Below are 18024 nucleotides of genomic sequence, written 5' to 3'. Positions count from 1 at the left end.
TTATACAGCAGAAACTAACACACCACTGTAAAGCAATTATACTCCAATAAAGATGTTAAAAATACATATATACACAGTAAAAGGACTGGAAAGAGTATATAAAAATGTTGATGTGGCTTCCACTGTAAGTCAGAATTATGAGCTCATTTTCCCCCTTCCTGCCACTCTTCCAAATATTCTCTGACAAGCAAGTATTACATTTATAATGGAAGACATTTTTTGTTTTAATTTTTAAACCATGTACTAGTAAGGTCTGGATTCTAATGCTGGCTGTGCCTCTTACTAAATACGTGGTTTGATCATTTTAGATAAACTCAGAGCCTCAACTTCCCCATCTTGGAAAGGAGGTAATATATGCCTCCTGGGGTAGTCTGAATATGAAAAAGTGCTGGCATGATAAGCACCAGTAATGTTTCTGTTTCTTAAATTTAAAGCTGGCCTGGTTTGCTCTTTTTAGCAAAAGAGCTTAACAGATAAAACAATGAAATTAGTCTCCCTGCCAGCAAAGTATCTCTTATTTTAGGGCACAATGTGAGAGTAACCGTTCAGATGATCAGTTAGTTGTCAACGAAAGAAAAATAAAACATTTTCTAAGCATCTTTAGCCTCATTCCACTAACTTTTTTCAAATATTGCATGCACGCTCTCTCCCCGTATGTATGTATATATATATATATATGTATATACACACACACACACAGATATATACATTAACAAACATTTATTAAACCCTAACTTATGTATTTCTGTCATGTAGTCACAATCAGGCTACATCTCAGAATGTGAGTCAACCTGCTTTCTATTAATTTCATGGTGAGCCTAGGTTTCATTCCAGATATATTGTCTGTGAGGTCACAAAGCCTGGCTTGAGCCTGAGCTGTACAGAAGAGAACTAATGGGGGCTCAGAGGACCAGGAGGCAAGGAACTCACCTTAAGAGTCCCAGCACCTAGAGGCTTCAAATTCATCAGGCTCCTCTGAGGAAATCGTAGTTTAAGGAAATGGTCATTTCCTGGGTGACCAAGGTGGTAAGGAAGAAGGCCCTTGCTGACCAAAGGTTATGCACCATTCTTGCACCATCTGACTGCTTTGGTAGGTCCCAAGGTGTGTTGCATCAGTCATGGTTCTGAATTTGCTTTTGAGTAAATGCTAAAGTGTTACAAAACTGTGTTTCTGGAAATAATTCAGCTTTAATTATTGATATCCTTATCTCCTCCACTTCTACTTTCCCTGTTTCTTTCTGAAAGCGTACAGCCTGGTCTTCAGTATGTCCTGCAGTTAGAAAGTTTCCTTCCCCTTGACAAATGTGACGTATCCATCCTCTTTCTTTAACACAGCCAAAATCCTCATTACAAGTGAATCTCGTGTTGCCTTATTTCTGTTTTATGGTGGGTTCTGTTTTACTCATTATATACATCCAGTGCAGCCTCACCGCCTTCTTCAAAACTGTTTTTTGGTCTACTTTTCTTAGAGCATATAGTTGGAGCATAATAAAGCTGTGAGCTCAAACTTGAATACTTCAGTCATTTGGAGAATTAAGTTCCTCAAATCACCCCAACTCAAGATTTAATTTAATTTTGGGGATGAGTGCTTTATCATGGTGTGTCAAGAGATTTGTGATGATAAAGTACTTACAGCCCTTTCTGAGCACTTCCATAGGAATGTGGCCGCAAGAGGCCTGTGCTTCCCCGGGGACAGTTGGCATAGATTTGCCCCACAGCAGTCATATTAATCAGAGCTCTCACTCCTATTGAGCCAAAAAGTCTAGACTCCACTTCAGCGTGATGTTCCAGGCGGTACCGTCAGTCCACGAAATGGCATGTGAGCGAGAACTAATGCTATCTCTGATCTAGACTTTGCTTTTGCTTCGCTGAGTGTGTTACTGTTTCAGTGTTTATCTTAGTGGATTATTATATGCCTAAAATACTATAAATTGAAGAAATGGAGCTATATGTAATCACCATTTTTTTAATCTCATAATAAATGTACAAACCCTTAGTCAATGACTTCTGGTTTTCTCACATTAAAACAGTACTTTACTTATAACTGCTTTTTTCCTCAGCAGACTAGGAGCTGAAGGCAAGGAAATTCCAAGTGCCAGGGTAAAGACTGGTAGATGAAAGGGCTGCTGGGGAGATGATGAAAAGGCCGGGTGGAAAAATTCTTTAGGCAGTGAATTCATGGACCCAAACTTAGCCCATCCAAGGTGCAATGCTTTACAGTCTGACACAGGTGAACTCATTAAATGAGCACCACTGCCTGGGCTCTAGGACAGACTATAGTAAATTGATCCTTATTAGGGTGAGGGAGAAAGTGTTCATGAAATAAGGCAGGTGGATAGAGAAGACTCCATATGCCACCCAGCTGGGGCAATTGTCCAAGAAAGTAAACATTCAGGCTTCACTAAAGATCATGGTATTTCTCCCCATGCCAATGGTCCATTCTAGAACCGCGTGGAACAGAAAAGAAAGAGCCCCCAGCAGCATGCCCACAGAGCTTCTGAAAGAGAAAGAGTGACTGGGAGAAAAGCAGGATTAAAGAGAGTCACGCATCAAAATAACATAAATCTTTTATTGAAAGTCACTTTATTGATGTTACAATGAGAGTAACATAGAAAAGCGTGGTACCTTATTAGCTTCAGAAGTGAATACTAATAAAATTGTGCCAGAAATCTGAACCTTAAGTTACAGTGACCTTTAAAAACAGCAAGATTTTGTTTACCTACATATAACAACTTTATAACTCGAACAGCCATGAAACAAATCGCACTTGATCTGGAAGGCAGTCGCCATATATTTCAGTTGCTGTTTGCCAAAACCCGGTAATAATGTTTAAAGTAGCTTAAGAACCCGAAGTGCAGAGTAGCCGAGAGAATATAATGTTAAAATGAAGCCAAACTATATACACCTGATTACCTGGTTACCGAAAGTGAAACGGTGCCGCCATTAACACTTCCCCACGCAGTGTCTTCCACTAGCTGTAGATGGGACATCACCCCTTGAAGATGATAGATGTGGAAAACACCAGTGCAGACCTACACTGGCTAACATACGAACTGCTATGTTTAGGTAAAAACGCTCAGTTTTTAAAAGAAGTTGTCTTTTTGTGATGCTAAATTGGAGAGGCAATCCTCTCCCAGCAAGTTAAAAAAGGAGCACGTGCTTATTATTCTGAATAAACCTTTGCTAAGCATCTCTGAAGTTAGTGTAAAAAAAAAAAAGTTTTCCATACAAAACAAAGATGTTGGGTCATTTTTACCCATTAAAAAGACTGGCTGTAGAATCACAGTTTGATTTTGTACTGGATTAGAAAAGTGGGGATTCTCATCAGGCAGTGATACACACGTATAATTTAGCAAGAACTCTTGTATTATTACTGAATAAATGTATTAATTCCTATCAGCACTTTCTGTATTGTGTTATCTAGTGTAACTTAGCACCACTGTGTTTAAAGATTTGGGGGCTCTTTGCATTTTTTAAGAGCTTGACCATCAAAACACAAATCCACATCTGAAACTTCATAAAACGAGAGACTAAGCCCTAAAGTAAACGTATCATAGTATAGTACAGTATTGTATGCATATGTATTTTTTAACGAGAGGAAAACGCGCGTTTCTTCAAAAACTCATAACTCTTCAAAAGCAGTATTGATGAATTTGTTAAGCACATTATCTCAACATTGCTAGACTCATTGTATGCCTTTTTGTAAAAAACGAAAAACAGAAAAGAAAAAAAAAAACACTTTTTCCCTGGTTTTGATTTCAGGGACACCTAAAAGCATGAAATGATGATGTCCTTAAGCCAAACCTCTGTCAGCCTTGAAGCACCTCCAGGTACAATACAGGTTCTATGAACGATGCAACAGGGACAGCCACACCAGGCATTGGCCCATTATGACTAGACAATGAGGCTTTACACAGCCAACACTCAGTAAAACTGCAAAGCACACAGGTCTGCCCTAGGCACGCAGCACCTCTCCCTATCATACCACCAGTGGCCGACCTGTGCTCTTCCACTGTCTTGGCTTCTGAGCTCTCCCTGCGCCTCTCCATTCTGCTCCTATCCAGGGCTAAATGCCCCATGACCTCCCAAGCCTTGCTGTTTCTTATCTCCCCTCCAGCCTGAAACACACCCTGACAACCAATCTCTCAGTGACTTCCCAAGTTGCATAATCCACGCCCAGATGCCAACGGAAGGCTAAAAGTGCCTCTCTCCCCTAATTCCACGCCCCAATGGTTCCCCGAGTGCCAGTTCAGGCGAATAAGTGACTTACCTCCATGACAGTGAAAGTTCCTAGTCAGGAGAAAAGGTCTGCCAGCTACTGAAGAGAGAGCGACTCTGGAAGTAGGAAGGGTCTGGAAGCATCTCTCAAACCCACAGTGAGAATGCTTACTGTTTGTCAGGCTATGGATATAAAGGACAAAAACACTAGGCAGGTTTTTGTTGTTTCCGAATGTTTTGTCTTTCTACCTACAAACTGAACCATAAGATGCCCCATTTGGGGGACTCTGACAAAGAAGAAATACTCCTGATTTCTAAGAGCCGGCTCCATCTTTGTTTGCTCCGCATCTGCAGGTGGGGTGGAAAATTCCTCTTGGAATTAAAAGCACCTGCCCACAGAGCAGAGGCTAGGAGCATGCCCCGAAGGTTCCCAGCAGGTGTGGCTGCTCCGACCCCCACGCCCAGACCCCAGCACACACCCAGAGCCAGATAGGCTGCTCCCTCTCAGCTGATTTTCACAAGAGCAGGCTGGGCTCCTCAGGGTCCAATAAACAGGGGAAGCTGTTTAGGAAAGTTCTTAGCTCTCCCAGGCTGGAGGAGAGTTGCTGCCTCCGAAATCAGAAGTCTTAGCCCTTCAGAAAATAGCTCAGAGGAGAAAAATTCAAAGTTTGATCCTCCAATTAAGCCCTATGTTTGCTTCGTATATATTTTAAGCTAATAGAATGAGAAATTCATCTTGACTCAATTTAAGAAAAGAAGTATTTGAGTGTCAGTTTTAGAGGAAACATAGACGGGATAGAAAAAAATAATTAGAAGCATAAAAAAGTAGACATTATGCTACAAATGGGAGTCAGAACGTTTCATGTAAAATTCATGTCAACTTACCAACTGGTACGATTGTACTTAAAATATGCTGCCCAGGGACTTTCCTGGCGGTCCAGTGATTAAGACGCTGCGCTTCCACTGCAGGGGGAACAGGTTTGATCTCTCGTGGGGGAATTTAAGATCCCACATGCGGCTTGGCCAAAAAAAAAAAAAAAATGCTGCCCATAGGGGGCGTCCTGGTAGCAGGGGGCGGTGTTCTATCAGGCTGCGGGGGCAGCAGGCCTGCTTCCCTTTCCTTCCCTCACTGCCTTTATTCAGCTCCCCTTCCCATACACTCGGCAAGCTACTCGGTAAGTTCCAGTATATTCCCTTTTTAAGTAAAATAAAGTAAAATAAAATAGTCTTCTCTTTACGTAAGGATTTATTATCATGTCGAATAACACAAGGAAATATTTAAAGCACTAAATATATATGTTAAAATAGAACTACATGACAGCAGGAAATGAAGAATGGATGAGATTAATAAATGAACAATTTTGAAACACTGAAAGTGAACAGAAATACCATATTTCCTCTAGCCCATAGGTAACTATAAAAATTAAAGAAAACCTAAGAAGGTAAAAGGTAAAGCAGACACAAAAAGATCTGAGACAACAGAGGGGATTAAATTATGCAAATCTGCAAGGGGATCAACAGAAAAAATAGAGAAATGTTAAGACTGTTTGGGAGTTCAAACATAAATAGTCCTTCTGTGGAAGTGCACAGAATACCTGATTTTATCTTTTCAGCAACTTCTTTTAGAAACCCTATCAATCTTATGTTCAGAAATCTATGCTGGATTGACTTCACGCAGTAACACAATTTTAAAAGCCTTTTTAAAGCAAGGGGGGTGGTGGAGGTGGGCAGGGGAGTGAAACTGTAGTATCATTTAATAAAGCACCTATATATCAACCTGGAAAATACCTTTGGCATTTACTTTATTAGTCAACATTTTATTTTAAGGAAAAGCACTGGGTATCTTTAAAAAAATACAGCAACCACAAATTGAAAGGCCTCCTGATGCTGCACTGTTTGAGGAGTTTATTCCTTTCCACCGATTGCATGTGGCCTGGGGGCCACTTTCTAGCTGGGAGACCCCAGAGGAGGGTGCCCCTTCCTGTCTAAAGAATGAGGGGCTGGACACAGAGACCAGTTAATCTGACCAGTCAGCTCCTTTATAGCTCCATGTTTCCCACACCTCCTTTGCTGACACTCTTAGGGGCGAGATATGTGTTGCTTTAAATCAGGGTTTACTATACTGTAACAAATATGGATAAATGGAACATCTCAGGCTGCAGAGTTGTCAATCTGAAGTCTAATCTACGCACAGAACTTCAGAAAGAGAGGAAAAAGGCATACAATGGAACACAAAGGCCAAAAAGCTGCTCTTCTCTGCTTAGTATAACAGTCCTATAGTTGACTGGGGGCTATAAATATTAGTTTCATGATACAAACTGTTATGTGGCCTCAAAGTTGCTCTCCAAAATAGATACTCAAAAAAAATTAATAATAATAATAATGCTGTGCTTGCGTTTAGTGCCATGGGTCCATTCTCCCTGCTTCAGTGGATGAAAAGTCATAGATATTTAGAAATACATCTAGAACACCAACCATGAGTTCACATATAGGTACTTCTCACAACTAGCCACTGAAATTATAAACTTGTCAAAGAATGCGGCAAATGGCTGTAAGAATGTTTACACATTCCTAGATAGAGTAGATACCTAGAATAGAACATCAAAGGTACTATAAAATCATAGTCTCTCGGGGCTTCCCTGGTGGCGCAGTGGTTGAGAGTCCGCCTGCCGATGCAGGGGACACGGGTTCGTGCCCCGGTCTGGGAAGATCCCACATGCCGCGGAGCGGCTGGGCCCGTGAGCCATGGCCGCTGAGCCTGCACATCCGGAGCCTGTGCTCTGCAACGGCAGAGCCCACAAATCATAGTCTCTCTGCAAATAAAGCACTTTTCATTCAGTTCTATGTGAAGTTTATTATCGAGGAGGATGACTATAAACTGTATACCTCTAGAGCAACCATGTCTCCCAAAAGGCACAAATAATGATTTTTTCACTTGAAATAATAATCTTCATGTAAAAATAATTCAGAAGGTGAGGAAAGACAGAAGGGTGAAGGGATCCATTGACTACATAGCTAATCATTTGTGGATTCTTTCAAATGAGGGATGTGTAACCATAACTAGGAAGCATATTTACATAAGGTATCTTACATTCAAATCTAGAACTCTTTTATAGTCAAAATAAACCTTCTAACATTAGCCTTTTTTACACTCAATATCAGAAAACATTCAGTGCACATTAAAGTGATCTTGGTCAAAAGCCACTTTATTTGCTACATCTTTAAATCTGTCTGCCCTCCTGTCCTTGGTTTGGGCTACATGGCAACATCACCCAACTTGAGACTGATGGATCATTTTATCATAGTCTCGACAATCACATCCCTTCCTGTCATGAAAACTGCTGTTTATACTTTATCATTTTGGATCATTAAACTGCTTTTCAAATGTTTTCAAAGACTTTCAGAAGAGAGGTCCGTTGCGGAAGACATAGACACATAGAGGAGAAAACACTGCCTTCTAATGGGCCCTTTAGTTTGGGCCTCCAAGATGATTACACACAGAGATGAAATGGGTTTTGTTCTCGGACACTACTGGCAGAGATCAAATTTAGAGGATATTTCTGAAACCTTGTCTGCAGATTCCATTCCTCTCAAGAAAAAGGAGAGAAAATTAGAAAATTCAGAAGTACTCTTTACATCAGAGCATCTGATTGATCCCATTAATTTCGGAGCTCACTTAGGGTCGCCTCCCAAGAGAAGTTTTCTTTGAGAATGGCAGAGCTGCATGATGACAGCTATCGAACTTTGGTTTTAAAGAAGGGGATTTAACATAGATTTCTCACTTTTCTATGGATTAAAAACGTAGAGAGTTCAGAACATCAGATTCTACCCCTTGCCGGCTGTTTGGATAACTTCACAGTTGCTGCACCCTTGGGGTTTTAGGTTTCTTTGAACCCTCTGCGACCTGTTGAGGCTTCCCAGCCCAGCTGGTAGAACCTTCCATATCTTACTTACAAATCAGTGCAGAATGACCTGCTGGGACTCACGTCCCACCGATGATAAATACCCTCAATAAACAGTGTGAAAGTTGTTTTCATTAAAACACGTCATTCATGTCACAGAGAAGGGTGGCTAAAAAGCTTTGTTAAAGAACAAAAGTTTAGGCCACAAAAGGTTAGAGTACTGGCAAGTTGGAAGCTACCAATGCATCAGCAGCTGTGGCCTCCTGTGTCTTTGGTGCATTTGTTTAACTCAGCAGGACACACTGCTGTGGGGCTCACAGGACCCCCCAGGTGAGACTAGCAGATGTGCTCTGGCACCGAAAAAGAATAGCCACTGAGGCAGGCGCTGTAGCCCCCAGAAGGAAGATGGACAGGCTGGAGGATTCCCAGGGAGCAGCCAGCTGCTAGCAGAGCGCCTTGAGGCAGTAAGCAAGCTGTGGAGGCCCTAAGTTCTGTCGGACATTTCGTTCTCTTGTTCAATTAATTACTCAATAAAACTGCCTCTAGACTGTGCACACTTTAAAGGGATAGCACATGGTTTGGACAAATACCAGTTATGGGGAGACACACATACAGCCCTGACCACTATATTTACAACATCATCCGGTCATAATCTTGAAAGACCATTCGATGGACGATGATGACGTGATTGTGACTGATTGTTTTTAGGCATCTGGCAAAATACACTTGTGTGTAACAGCTGCTTTTTTTTTAAATTTTAAAAATGTTTACATATGTACAATTGTCCTTGTATGCTGATATAAATATGAAAAGTAAAAAAAAAAGAAAAAAAAAGAAAAATACATGTTTACAGTTAGCATATGGGATATTGGCCTCTCAAGCTTTAAAGTCCTGCAGAAGAAATCCTATATGCCTTAGCCCAGCATGCTAGTTTCTATTATGGGATGTTGTTTCCTTAAATGTGGAAAACAATAAACAGAAGCCTCATGCACATAGCATTATTGTCTACAATGAGGATGTGCTTCAGAATGTCGAGTTCTGAATCCATTATTGTCCCTTAGGAAACTTGCTACATTTGGGTCATGTGAGTTAATTTCAGTGATATTTCTACATGTATCTGTCATGCGGATTATCCATTAACATACCAGTACCTTAGTTGTTCCATGTTATAGTGTAACATTTTAGTAGTTCTTTTCATGGTTCAATTAAATCTGAAGCCAATGACAAAAAGAAAATGGTATCCAGATGTGAGTCTCGGCTTCCTCTCCTCTGTGGCATTCAGAGATGTTTTCGAGTTGTTTGAAGAGCAGATAGATTTGCAGTGATTCAGTGAGGCTGAGTTTCTATAAAAGTTGAAGTAAACAGTTTCGATGTATCACATGTAAACAGCTGATCTTAAATGGATGTCTCCCATAGCTGCACAACAGAGAAAAGCAAAATTTCACACTGCGAAAGCAGGAAACAGACATATTCTGAGCTACAAAGATGAAAAAGATTCGGTAATTTCATCTATACTTATGTGATTGTGGATGCAAAGTCTCATAATGGATAAAATAAACACTCTAATTTTTAGTTCTCTTTTTCCTCTAAACCTGAGTCTCCACGTTTTTAACAGCGGCCACCTTTCAATACACAAAACCCTCACATCCTCATTTAATATTGGGCTGGCCAAAAAGTTCCTTCGGTTTTCAAGTAAAAATAAAAGACACGTTTTTCATTTTCACCAAAAACTTTATTGAACAATATATTCACCCTTTTGTTCCACTACCTTCTGCCATTTTTCAGGCAACTTCATAATTCCATCTTCCCAAAACTTTTTATCTTTTTGAGCAAAGAACTGTTCCAGGTGCCTTTTACAGTCTTCCAGGGAACTGAATTTTTTTACATTAAGAGAATTTTGTCAAGACCGAAATAAATGGAAATCCGAAGGTGCAATGTCTGGTGAATACGGCAGATGAATCAGAACTTCCCAGCCAAGCTGTAATAGTTTTTGCCTGGTCATCAAAGAAGCATGCGGTCTTGCGTTATCCTGATGGAAGATTATGCGTTTTCTGTTGACTAATTCCGGATGCTTTTTGTTGAGTGCTGCTTTCAGTTGGTTTAACTGTATGCAGTACCTGTGGGAATTAATCATTTAGTTTTTCTGGAAGGAGCTCATAATAGAGGACTCCCTTCCAATCCCACCATATATGCAACATCACATTCTTTGGATGAAGACCCGCCTTTGGTGTGGTTGGTGGTGGTTCATTTCGCTTGCCCCACACTTTCTTCCGTTCCACGTTATTGTACAGTATACACTTTTCATCGCCTGTCACAATTCGTTTTAAAAAGGGAACATTTTCATTACGTTTCAGTAGAGAATCGCATGTGTAAATATGGTCAAGAAGGTTTTTTTTTTGCTTATGGGGAACCCAAACGTCAAAGCAATTCAAATAACCAAGCTGGTGCAAATGATTTTCAATGCTTGATTTGGATATTTTGAGTATGCTGGCTATCTCCCACGTGGTATAACATTGATCGTTCTCAATTAATATCTCGATTTGATCGCTATCAACTTCAACTGGTCTACCCGACTGTGGAGCATCATCCAGTGAGAAATCTCCAGCACAAAACTTCACAAACCACTTTTGACACGTTCGATCAGTCACAGCACCTTCTCCATACACTGCACAAATCTTTTTTTTGCTTTTCAGTTGCATTTTTACCTTTCTTGAAATAATAAAGCATAACATGCTGAAATGTTGCTTTTCTCTTCCATCTTAAAAATTAAAATGGCTACACAAAAATTCACCAATTTTGATAAGTTTTTTTTTTAAATGCACGCTGACATGACAGCTGTCACAATCCAATCCAACAAAACTGTTTCGAGTGCAGTTAAAGACAACTAAGTGCTACTAGAGCCATCTTATGGAAAAAAACAAACGAACTTTTTGGCCCATCCAATATTACTTGAAATTTTGAATAAATTAAATATTGTGTCTCAAATGAAATAATTTAAAATATTATTTTTTTAAAACTACACATACCCTTATTTTCCCCAGGATTCTGATACAGCCATCTAGAACAGTGGTTCTCAACCCAGCTGTACATTTCAATGATCTGGGGATGTTTTAAAAATCCCACTGCCTAGACAGCACACCAGACCAACTAAATCAGAATCTCTCTGGTTGGGACTCAGGCATCAGTATATTTTAAAAGTCCTTCAGACAATTCAGTACAGTCAATGCTGAGAACTACTGACCTTAGGAAAGTGTGAGTCCATTAATACCACCACCACCCAATTAAAAATCATTGCTCTGGACCTGTGGTCAGGCTATACACTCTCCAAATCCATCACTATCTGCTAAACAATTGTCCTCTCTCAGGAGTGGACATATCAGAGTAGAATGATGTATCCAGGGCAGGATGTCAATTTCGTAATTCCCTCACCTCTTCCCTCTCCTGGCCTCTGCCACCATTTCTTTTTACCAGCCCCATTGATATCTAATTTCTAAAATACTCAGTAATTGCCTTAATGGACTGAATACAAGTTTGGCATGATCAAATATAAGTGCAATTCAGTTCACCAGAGAAGGAACGCCAATTAAAAAAAAAGAAAAAAGATCAAGCTGATAAAATATGTTTCCAGGCAATATCATGTGGGTATAATTATTATGAACATGAACAAAGAAAGACTAAGATTAGTGTAACATAGGTTGCATCCAATTTCCAACCAAATCCCATTTTTACTGGAAATCTGAGGCCAGTCATAGTATGATACCCAATGAGTTTCTAAGGAAAAAAAAAAGGAGAAATAGCTAAGTGACTAAGTGGATGTTTCTCTACAGATTCTCTTAATATGTTCTCTTGACTCTTCATGGAAATATTCTGTTACCTACTTTAGGTCCACTTTATATGTCCTTTTCATTAAAAAAAGACACCAAATCTCTCAACTGTGAGGATCTTTGTGTGTGGATGACACCTGTTGGTGGAGACAAGTGAAAATGAATGGTTAAGCAGGAGGTGTGCAGGGCGTCTGAGGGAGAGAAGATCTGGATTGACGCTCAGATGATGATACAGAGTAGTTAAGAGTCCAGACTTCACCTTCAGTGAGCCCAGTTTCTTCACAAATGGTTACGAAGATTAAATAATAAATGACAGCTCGAAGAAAGAAGAGAGGAACAAAGGAATGACACTGGGGAAATCTGAAGGTGACGATTATCCCAGTGAGGAAAAAGGAGCAAAGAATTGCCAAGCCATCGCTTTTAAGAATGGGCATAACCTTGGCCGTGTCTGGATAGCTGTAACAGAAGGCTTGCTGATAGAAAGATCTGCTCGTTAGATTGTCCACAGACCACAAAGACAGCCCAGAGACAGGGGCTGCCTATTCTATAGGATTCTGCTACTTGCTCATGGGAACCAAGAACCAAGCAGACCTTTCACACAACTGTCCCCAAGGCTACAGTCTTCACAGCTGCCCCACTCAGCCTAGAGAAAAGGTCAAGGGCCAGCCATTTCTTCTGGAGGATGTCATTTTCATGGGCTCTCATGTGGGAACATCTCCAAAAACCTGCACCCTGGCATGACAACAGTTAAAAGAATGTCCCCAGTTAGATAGAACAAAACAGCAATGTAGACAATTTATCAGGGAGAAAATGTGAGGTGTTCTACTTTAGCAATTCCCTGGGGAGGGAAGGAATGACATCAGCCTAAGGTTTCATTACCACATACTTATATCACAAACAAGTGGATGCCTACTCACAAGTCTTTTTTTTTTTTAAGGCCAAAAGCTGAGTGCTGGGAATCTGAGTTATCGTCTTCCTTTCCATCTTTTACCATTGCCCATATTAATATATGAAGGTAATTTTTTGTATGGTTAATAAAATACCACCGATTGTTTTTAAAGTCTTTTCGATTATAGTGATCTAACCAGCACATGTTTTCTTACTGACTCTGAATTGATCAAGTTAAAATTTGAATGATCCATGTTTACCTTGGACCCCATAATGTAAGTTCAGGGTCCAAGAGGCTCTGAAATATCTTTCAAAACCAAAAGGTCTAGGAACCAAGGACCCACTAGCAGATAAATCTGTCCAGGCTTTTAAAGCTTTATTTTTTTGCAACATTGTTTCTGAGAAGATCAAAATTATAGTGTAACTGACCACAACAGAGCCTGGACACCAATAAAGGTAATTATTCTTTAGTTATATCTTTCACGTAAGTTTCTGAGGGTTGGTCTGCCTCTCTAAACTCGACTGTATCTCAAATTTCACATAATGGATGTGTTCTGGGAATTATGTGAGACTAAATAAAATCATAATTTAAATGTAAAGGAGGACTTAGTATTTACATGAAACTTCTGATGAATCATTTTTATAAAAATAGTAAATTCCAAATATGTTTTTAATGTTTTTTTTTAATAAAAGGTTGCTAAATTTCACCATACCCTTGGCCATACTCTTTTTTTTTGTTTTGTTTTTTTGTGTTTTTTTTTTGCGGTAGGCGGGCCTCTCACTGATGTGGCCTCTCCCGTTGCGGAGCACAGGCTCCGGACGCGCAGGCCCAGCGGCCATGGCTCACGGGCCTATCCGGACCGGGGCACGAACCCGTGTCCCCTGCATCGGCAGGCGGACTCTCAACCACTGCGCCACCAGGGAAGCCCCCGCCATACTCTTAATATTACAGATTTTCAAGGTTCCTCTCCTTGTACAGTTATCCAAATTCCACCCCCATCCCCAAGACACTGATCTGACTTTCTGTCATGGGTTCCTATTTTTTAAATCCTACTGGGTGTTATTAGCCAACAAAAGGCCTGAGTTAGCAAACTGGGCATGGAAATGAGGCTGGTTTACTTAATCTCTGGCATTTCAAGGTATATGTAAAAACTGATAAAGCAAAATACACTCTCTGTTTTGTCTCTTCCAGGTTGTAATATAGTAGCTGCAATGAATAATAAAAGATGTAAATATATAGCAGTGAATAATTAATATAAGCCAAATATCTCTAGAATTCATCAATAATTAAACAAATTTGCCAATACAAATCTGGGCCCAAAAGCCCCAAGAATCTACTATTTTCCAAACTCAATTTTTCTCATGTTCTTATGAACAAAAAAAGGAAAAATGGCTCTCTCTTTTAAAACATCAACTCACAGATAAACGATCATGACTGAGGATGTTAGCATATGGAAGAAGTTCCCACATACCCTGGCACTTTGTCGGTTCACTTTCTTCTCCTCATCGGGAAGGGGAGGCATTGGATAAGGGTATTTTCTGCTGGAGGCAATAGACCCAGTTGACGAAGAAGGAGACTTGGCAGGAGATAAAGTCCTGAGACGTTGAGAACACATGAAATACATATTATGTGATTGCCTAATATCTTTTCAAATATCTGAAAAATGGGTTCAGAAAGAACCCTCTGATTTCTACTTTCATAGGCCACTACTGCAAAGGTTTAACTACTGGGACATACTCTGTCATTCACAACACTAGAATGCTAGAATTTTATCTTCCTAACTTCAAAACTGCAATGGATTGTTTAAATATTAGTACACAGAATACTTTTCAGCTAGAAAGCCACTAATGAGGTTTTTTATAGAATAGATTTTTAAAAAGCTAAAATGAAGAAGGGATCAAAAAATACTCTAAGAGCTCATAGTGGTAAATTAAGTGTACGATATATTAATAGTCTACCTTATTTTTATCACTTAATGTAAAAAATGTTTTTAGTGCAGTAATTCCAATTATAGTTTTAAGATCTGAAAGTACAACTGATACATTTATTAGTTACTAAGTCACACACCAGTTTACACAAAACTCATGCATTCAGAGGCCAGTGTGTTAGTCGTGAAAGAACAAAGGCAAATACGAGGGTTTTAATAACACATTAGTAAACATGCAAGCGGTAAGGAGTGCAGAGTTCCAGCCAAACAAAGAGTCTGATGAGAACATACAAAAATGGTCTGATTAGTCCCTACAATCATCATTTCTGTATAGGGGAGGATTCTAAGCCATAGACATAGACCTTGGTAACTCATGTAGGGTATACTTGTCATGTCAATAAGGTGGCAACACTTTAATGACTGGAATTTTACTAAAACTAAAACGAAACACAACAACAAAAATTCTTCCTATTTGGATAATGTGTTCTCATCGTGGAGATATTCCATATGAAAGATCTGCATAAGCTCTTGGTACATTATGCTGTTCTTGTTTGATTCTGCATGCACAGTGGTAATATTTGTGACTAAGCAGAGCGCACTGGAAGAGACCATATCTGCTATTTTGTCTTTAAAGTGAAAAAAAAACAGCTGAGAGTGAAAAGCCTCGATTCACACTGTGTCAATGAAAAATAAACATGATAATTCGGCAGTAGCTACCCATTCACAAATGTCACCACTACACATCCATGACCCCTCAATTCCTGGTGCAAGGCGGTAATGACCACATCACTGAACTGGTGGCACCGCCATGCTGAAGCACAGGTACTTATTTCAGTGGGGTGCGTTGCATCTGCTGTAAGTGACTGACTCAGCCTGCGACTGCTTGTGGTGTGGTAGCCTTCTGTAGGAGGGAGATCTAGTTACTGTACTGCCTGCACCAAATGAAGATGTCCTTTTCTCCCTGATTTTAAATTTCCGTTCCTATCCATATATCATTCTTTGCTCTGGTTCTGCTGTAGTTTTCAAATCAGTTTCTATTTTATGGACACTAAATTCAAGCTAAGATTTGAAAATAGTTTTTCCTACAAACCCTGAGATTTGGCTCAATTTTAAGACTCAAGAGTGATTCAGTTTACTTTAAATCTGTAATTCCTAATGTTTCCTCTGTTTCTGGAAAATGTCCAGAAATGTTCACTCCTTAATGTGAACTGTCCCAATATTGCAGCTGTTTGACCTCTGCTGTATTAATGCTATCCATCGCGGAGGAGATGGTTGGAACTTAGAATGTAAGTACTTCAAATCCTCTAAAGTACTATTATTTTTAAAGTACTATTAAAGCAATGTACTACCACATCTTTTTCTAATTCAGAAATTCATGATTATTTTCCATTTTAGGAAGACATTTCAAATAGGACGATGATCTTTAGGAAACAAATTCAGTATGTGTAGAATGAGCACATACTTTTGTATGTAAAGATTTAAATATATCTTTCTAAAACTAGGGATATTAACCTGGGTTTGGATTTTAGCCTAATCACTACTGATAAGATATCCATGTTCAGAAAAACGAGTCAGGTACGCAAACAGCTAAATCTTGTTTACTTTAGGGGATCATACAAACTGAGTCCTCTTTTTCATTCTCTGCAGTGTGTGTGGGTGTCCATAGGATGAGGTATTATTGGCTTATAGCTTCAAAGTCATGCCAGCCATTCACTCGGCCATGGGTCCAAGTGACCAGCTTTGTATACATACAGGGCCGTTCCAGTGAGGGTGCTGGAAGTCCAGTCTTCCCCTCAAATAGCTTTCCCTGGCCAAAGCCAATGAGTTTTTTAGAAACAAACATAGTGGTGTCCTCCAGAACCCCACAGAAATTGCACATTTACTACTTCTCACACTAACACACTAGTTTAACTGACACTCTGGACCCTAATGGGAAGAGAAACCAAGCAGCACAGTTTAGGAGGAGCAAGGGGCATCAGGTGTGAGGTTGGGTAGTGTGTGACAGTATCAAGGGAATTATCTTGGGGGGAATGGGCAGCACCAGAGCAGGCGTCAAAATAAGAGCAGAGAACGAGGCAGGGTAAATCAGTTTAGGGAAAACAAACTTCACATTTCACAAATGTCTACGAAAGACATTTCTTCAAAACCACCTCCAGGCTCTTTTCTGACCTTGGCTACTTGGTTGGTGGTTCCAATCTGGCTTCCACTGAAAACCAGGCACCAGCCCAGCTCATTCATTTACAAAGTAAATTTTGGACAAATGCTAACCGTTATCATTACTGCGTTTTTAAAAACCGTAATAACCATAGTGGGTGCCATTTAGAATTACACAGTGAAGGGACGTCCTGTGCCAATGGATTGTGGTGTGTCTTGGGGCTACATCAGACCTCCTGGGTTTGCCTTCTGTAGATAGGCAAGGCCAATCTCACTTCTGTCCCCCAGAACAGGCAAAAACCAGGCCAGTCACACACGTGGGACACACGCCTGCCACCTATTCACTCGGCTGTGCTCATGTGCAAATTTTATAGTAGTCGGATGGAAAAAGAAGAGATTTTGGAGTCAGAGCCAGGCTCGTAATTCGGGTTCTGACACTTACTGGCTGTGCTATCTCGAGTTACTCTTTTGCTTCATAGAAAGGGAATAAGAATGCCTACATCTCATGATGTTGTGAGAAATAAAGGAACGATGCAGGCACTCAGACAGTTATTATCATTAGTTTCTTTCCAGAGTTACTGCATATCCACAAGATCACGGAAGAGAACTCACAAACCGCTGATGAAGTGAGTAATCCAGTGGATAACACCCAATAGTAAGGAAACCGTCTAAGAGCTTGTAAAGCACTGTCACCAACAGAACTGCCCCCAGGATCTAGGTATGAGAAGATAATGCTCTCACTCTGACCTCACCTGCTCCTTTGTGATGATCTGAATATATATTGACCACAATTTGAGCAAATGCTGTCCTATGAGAACTGGGTAAGGGAGCCCAAGTGAGGCACTCTGATCGCTCAAAATCTTTTGGCATTTGCTTTGCTCTTCATAGTGATATGGATACAATTTTTTTTTTTTTTTTTTTTAATGCTGGGCAGTATTTCGGACCAGTTTTCTGCAAAGTCCCCACATTGCATTTTGATAAGGATGCCACAAACCCCACACCCCGTGGGTGACTAATAAAGTGACCTTTGCCCTCATTGGTGGTTTTGGCAGGAGAGGTAGCCCTGAATGACCTGGCGGCAGATGAAGCAGACCTGAGCTTAACCATAGG

The 18024-nt window shown here is 40.1% G+C and overlaps 1 protein-coding gene across 12 annotated transcripts in view; it reads right to left on the bottom strand.

Annotated features, from left to right (window-relative positions):
- Positions 1–5540: 5540 nt before the first annotated feature.
- ADAM22 (ADAM metallopeptidase domain 22) overlaps positions 5541–18024 on the bottom strand; it is a gene marked incomplete at its 5' end in the record, with an annotated part of 241786 nt that continues 229302 nt past the window's right edge. For 9 of the 12 annotated variants that reach the window (XM_082662233.1, XM_082662232.1, XM_082662235.1 and 6 more), the window contains 2 exons: positions 5541–9536; positions 14305–14428. In XM_082662233.1, the coding sequence (XP_082518359.1) occupies positions 9516–9536; positions 14305–14428 (145 nt within the window). In that variant the 3' untranslated portion in view covers positions 5541–9515. Of the gene's footprint in view, positions 9537–10075; positions 10238–14304; positions 14429–18024 lie in introns of those variants that run through there. The other 3 variants (XM_082662227.1, XM_082662226.1, XM_082662231.1) reach the window with 2 other exon arrangements.

This window comes from Grampus griseus (assembly GCF_964374135.1).
Source record: "Grampus griseus genome assembly, chromosome: 9".
Taxonomy (NCBI): Eukaryota; Metazoa; Chordata; class Mammalia; order Artiodactyla; family Delphinidae; genus Grampus; species Grampus griseus.
Note: the sequence above shows the minus strand (reverse complement) of the source record. Positions and strands in the feature narration are given on the sequence as shown.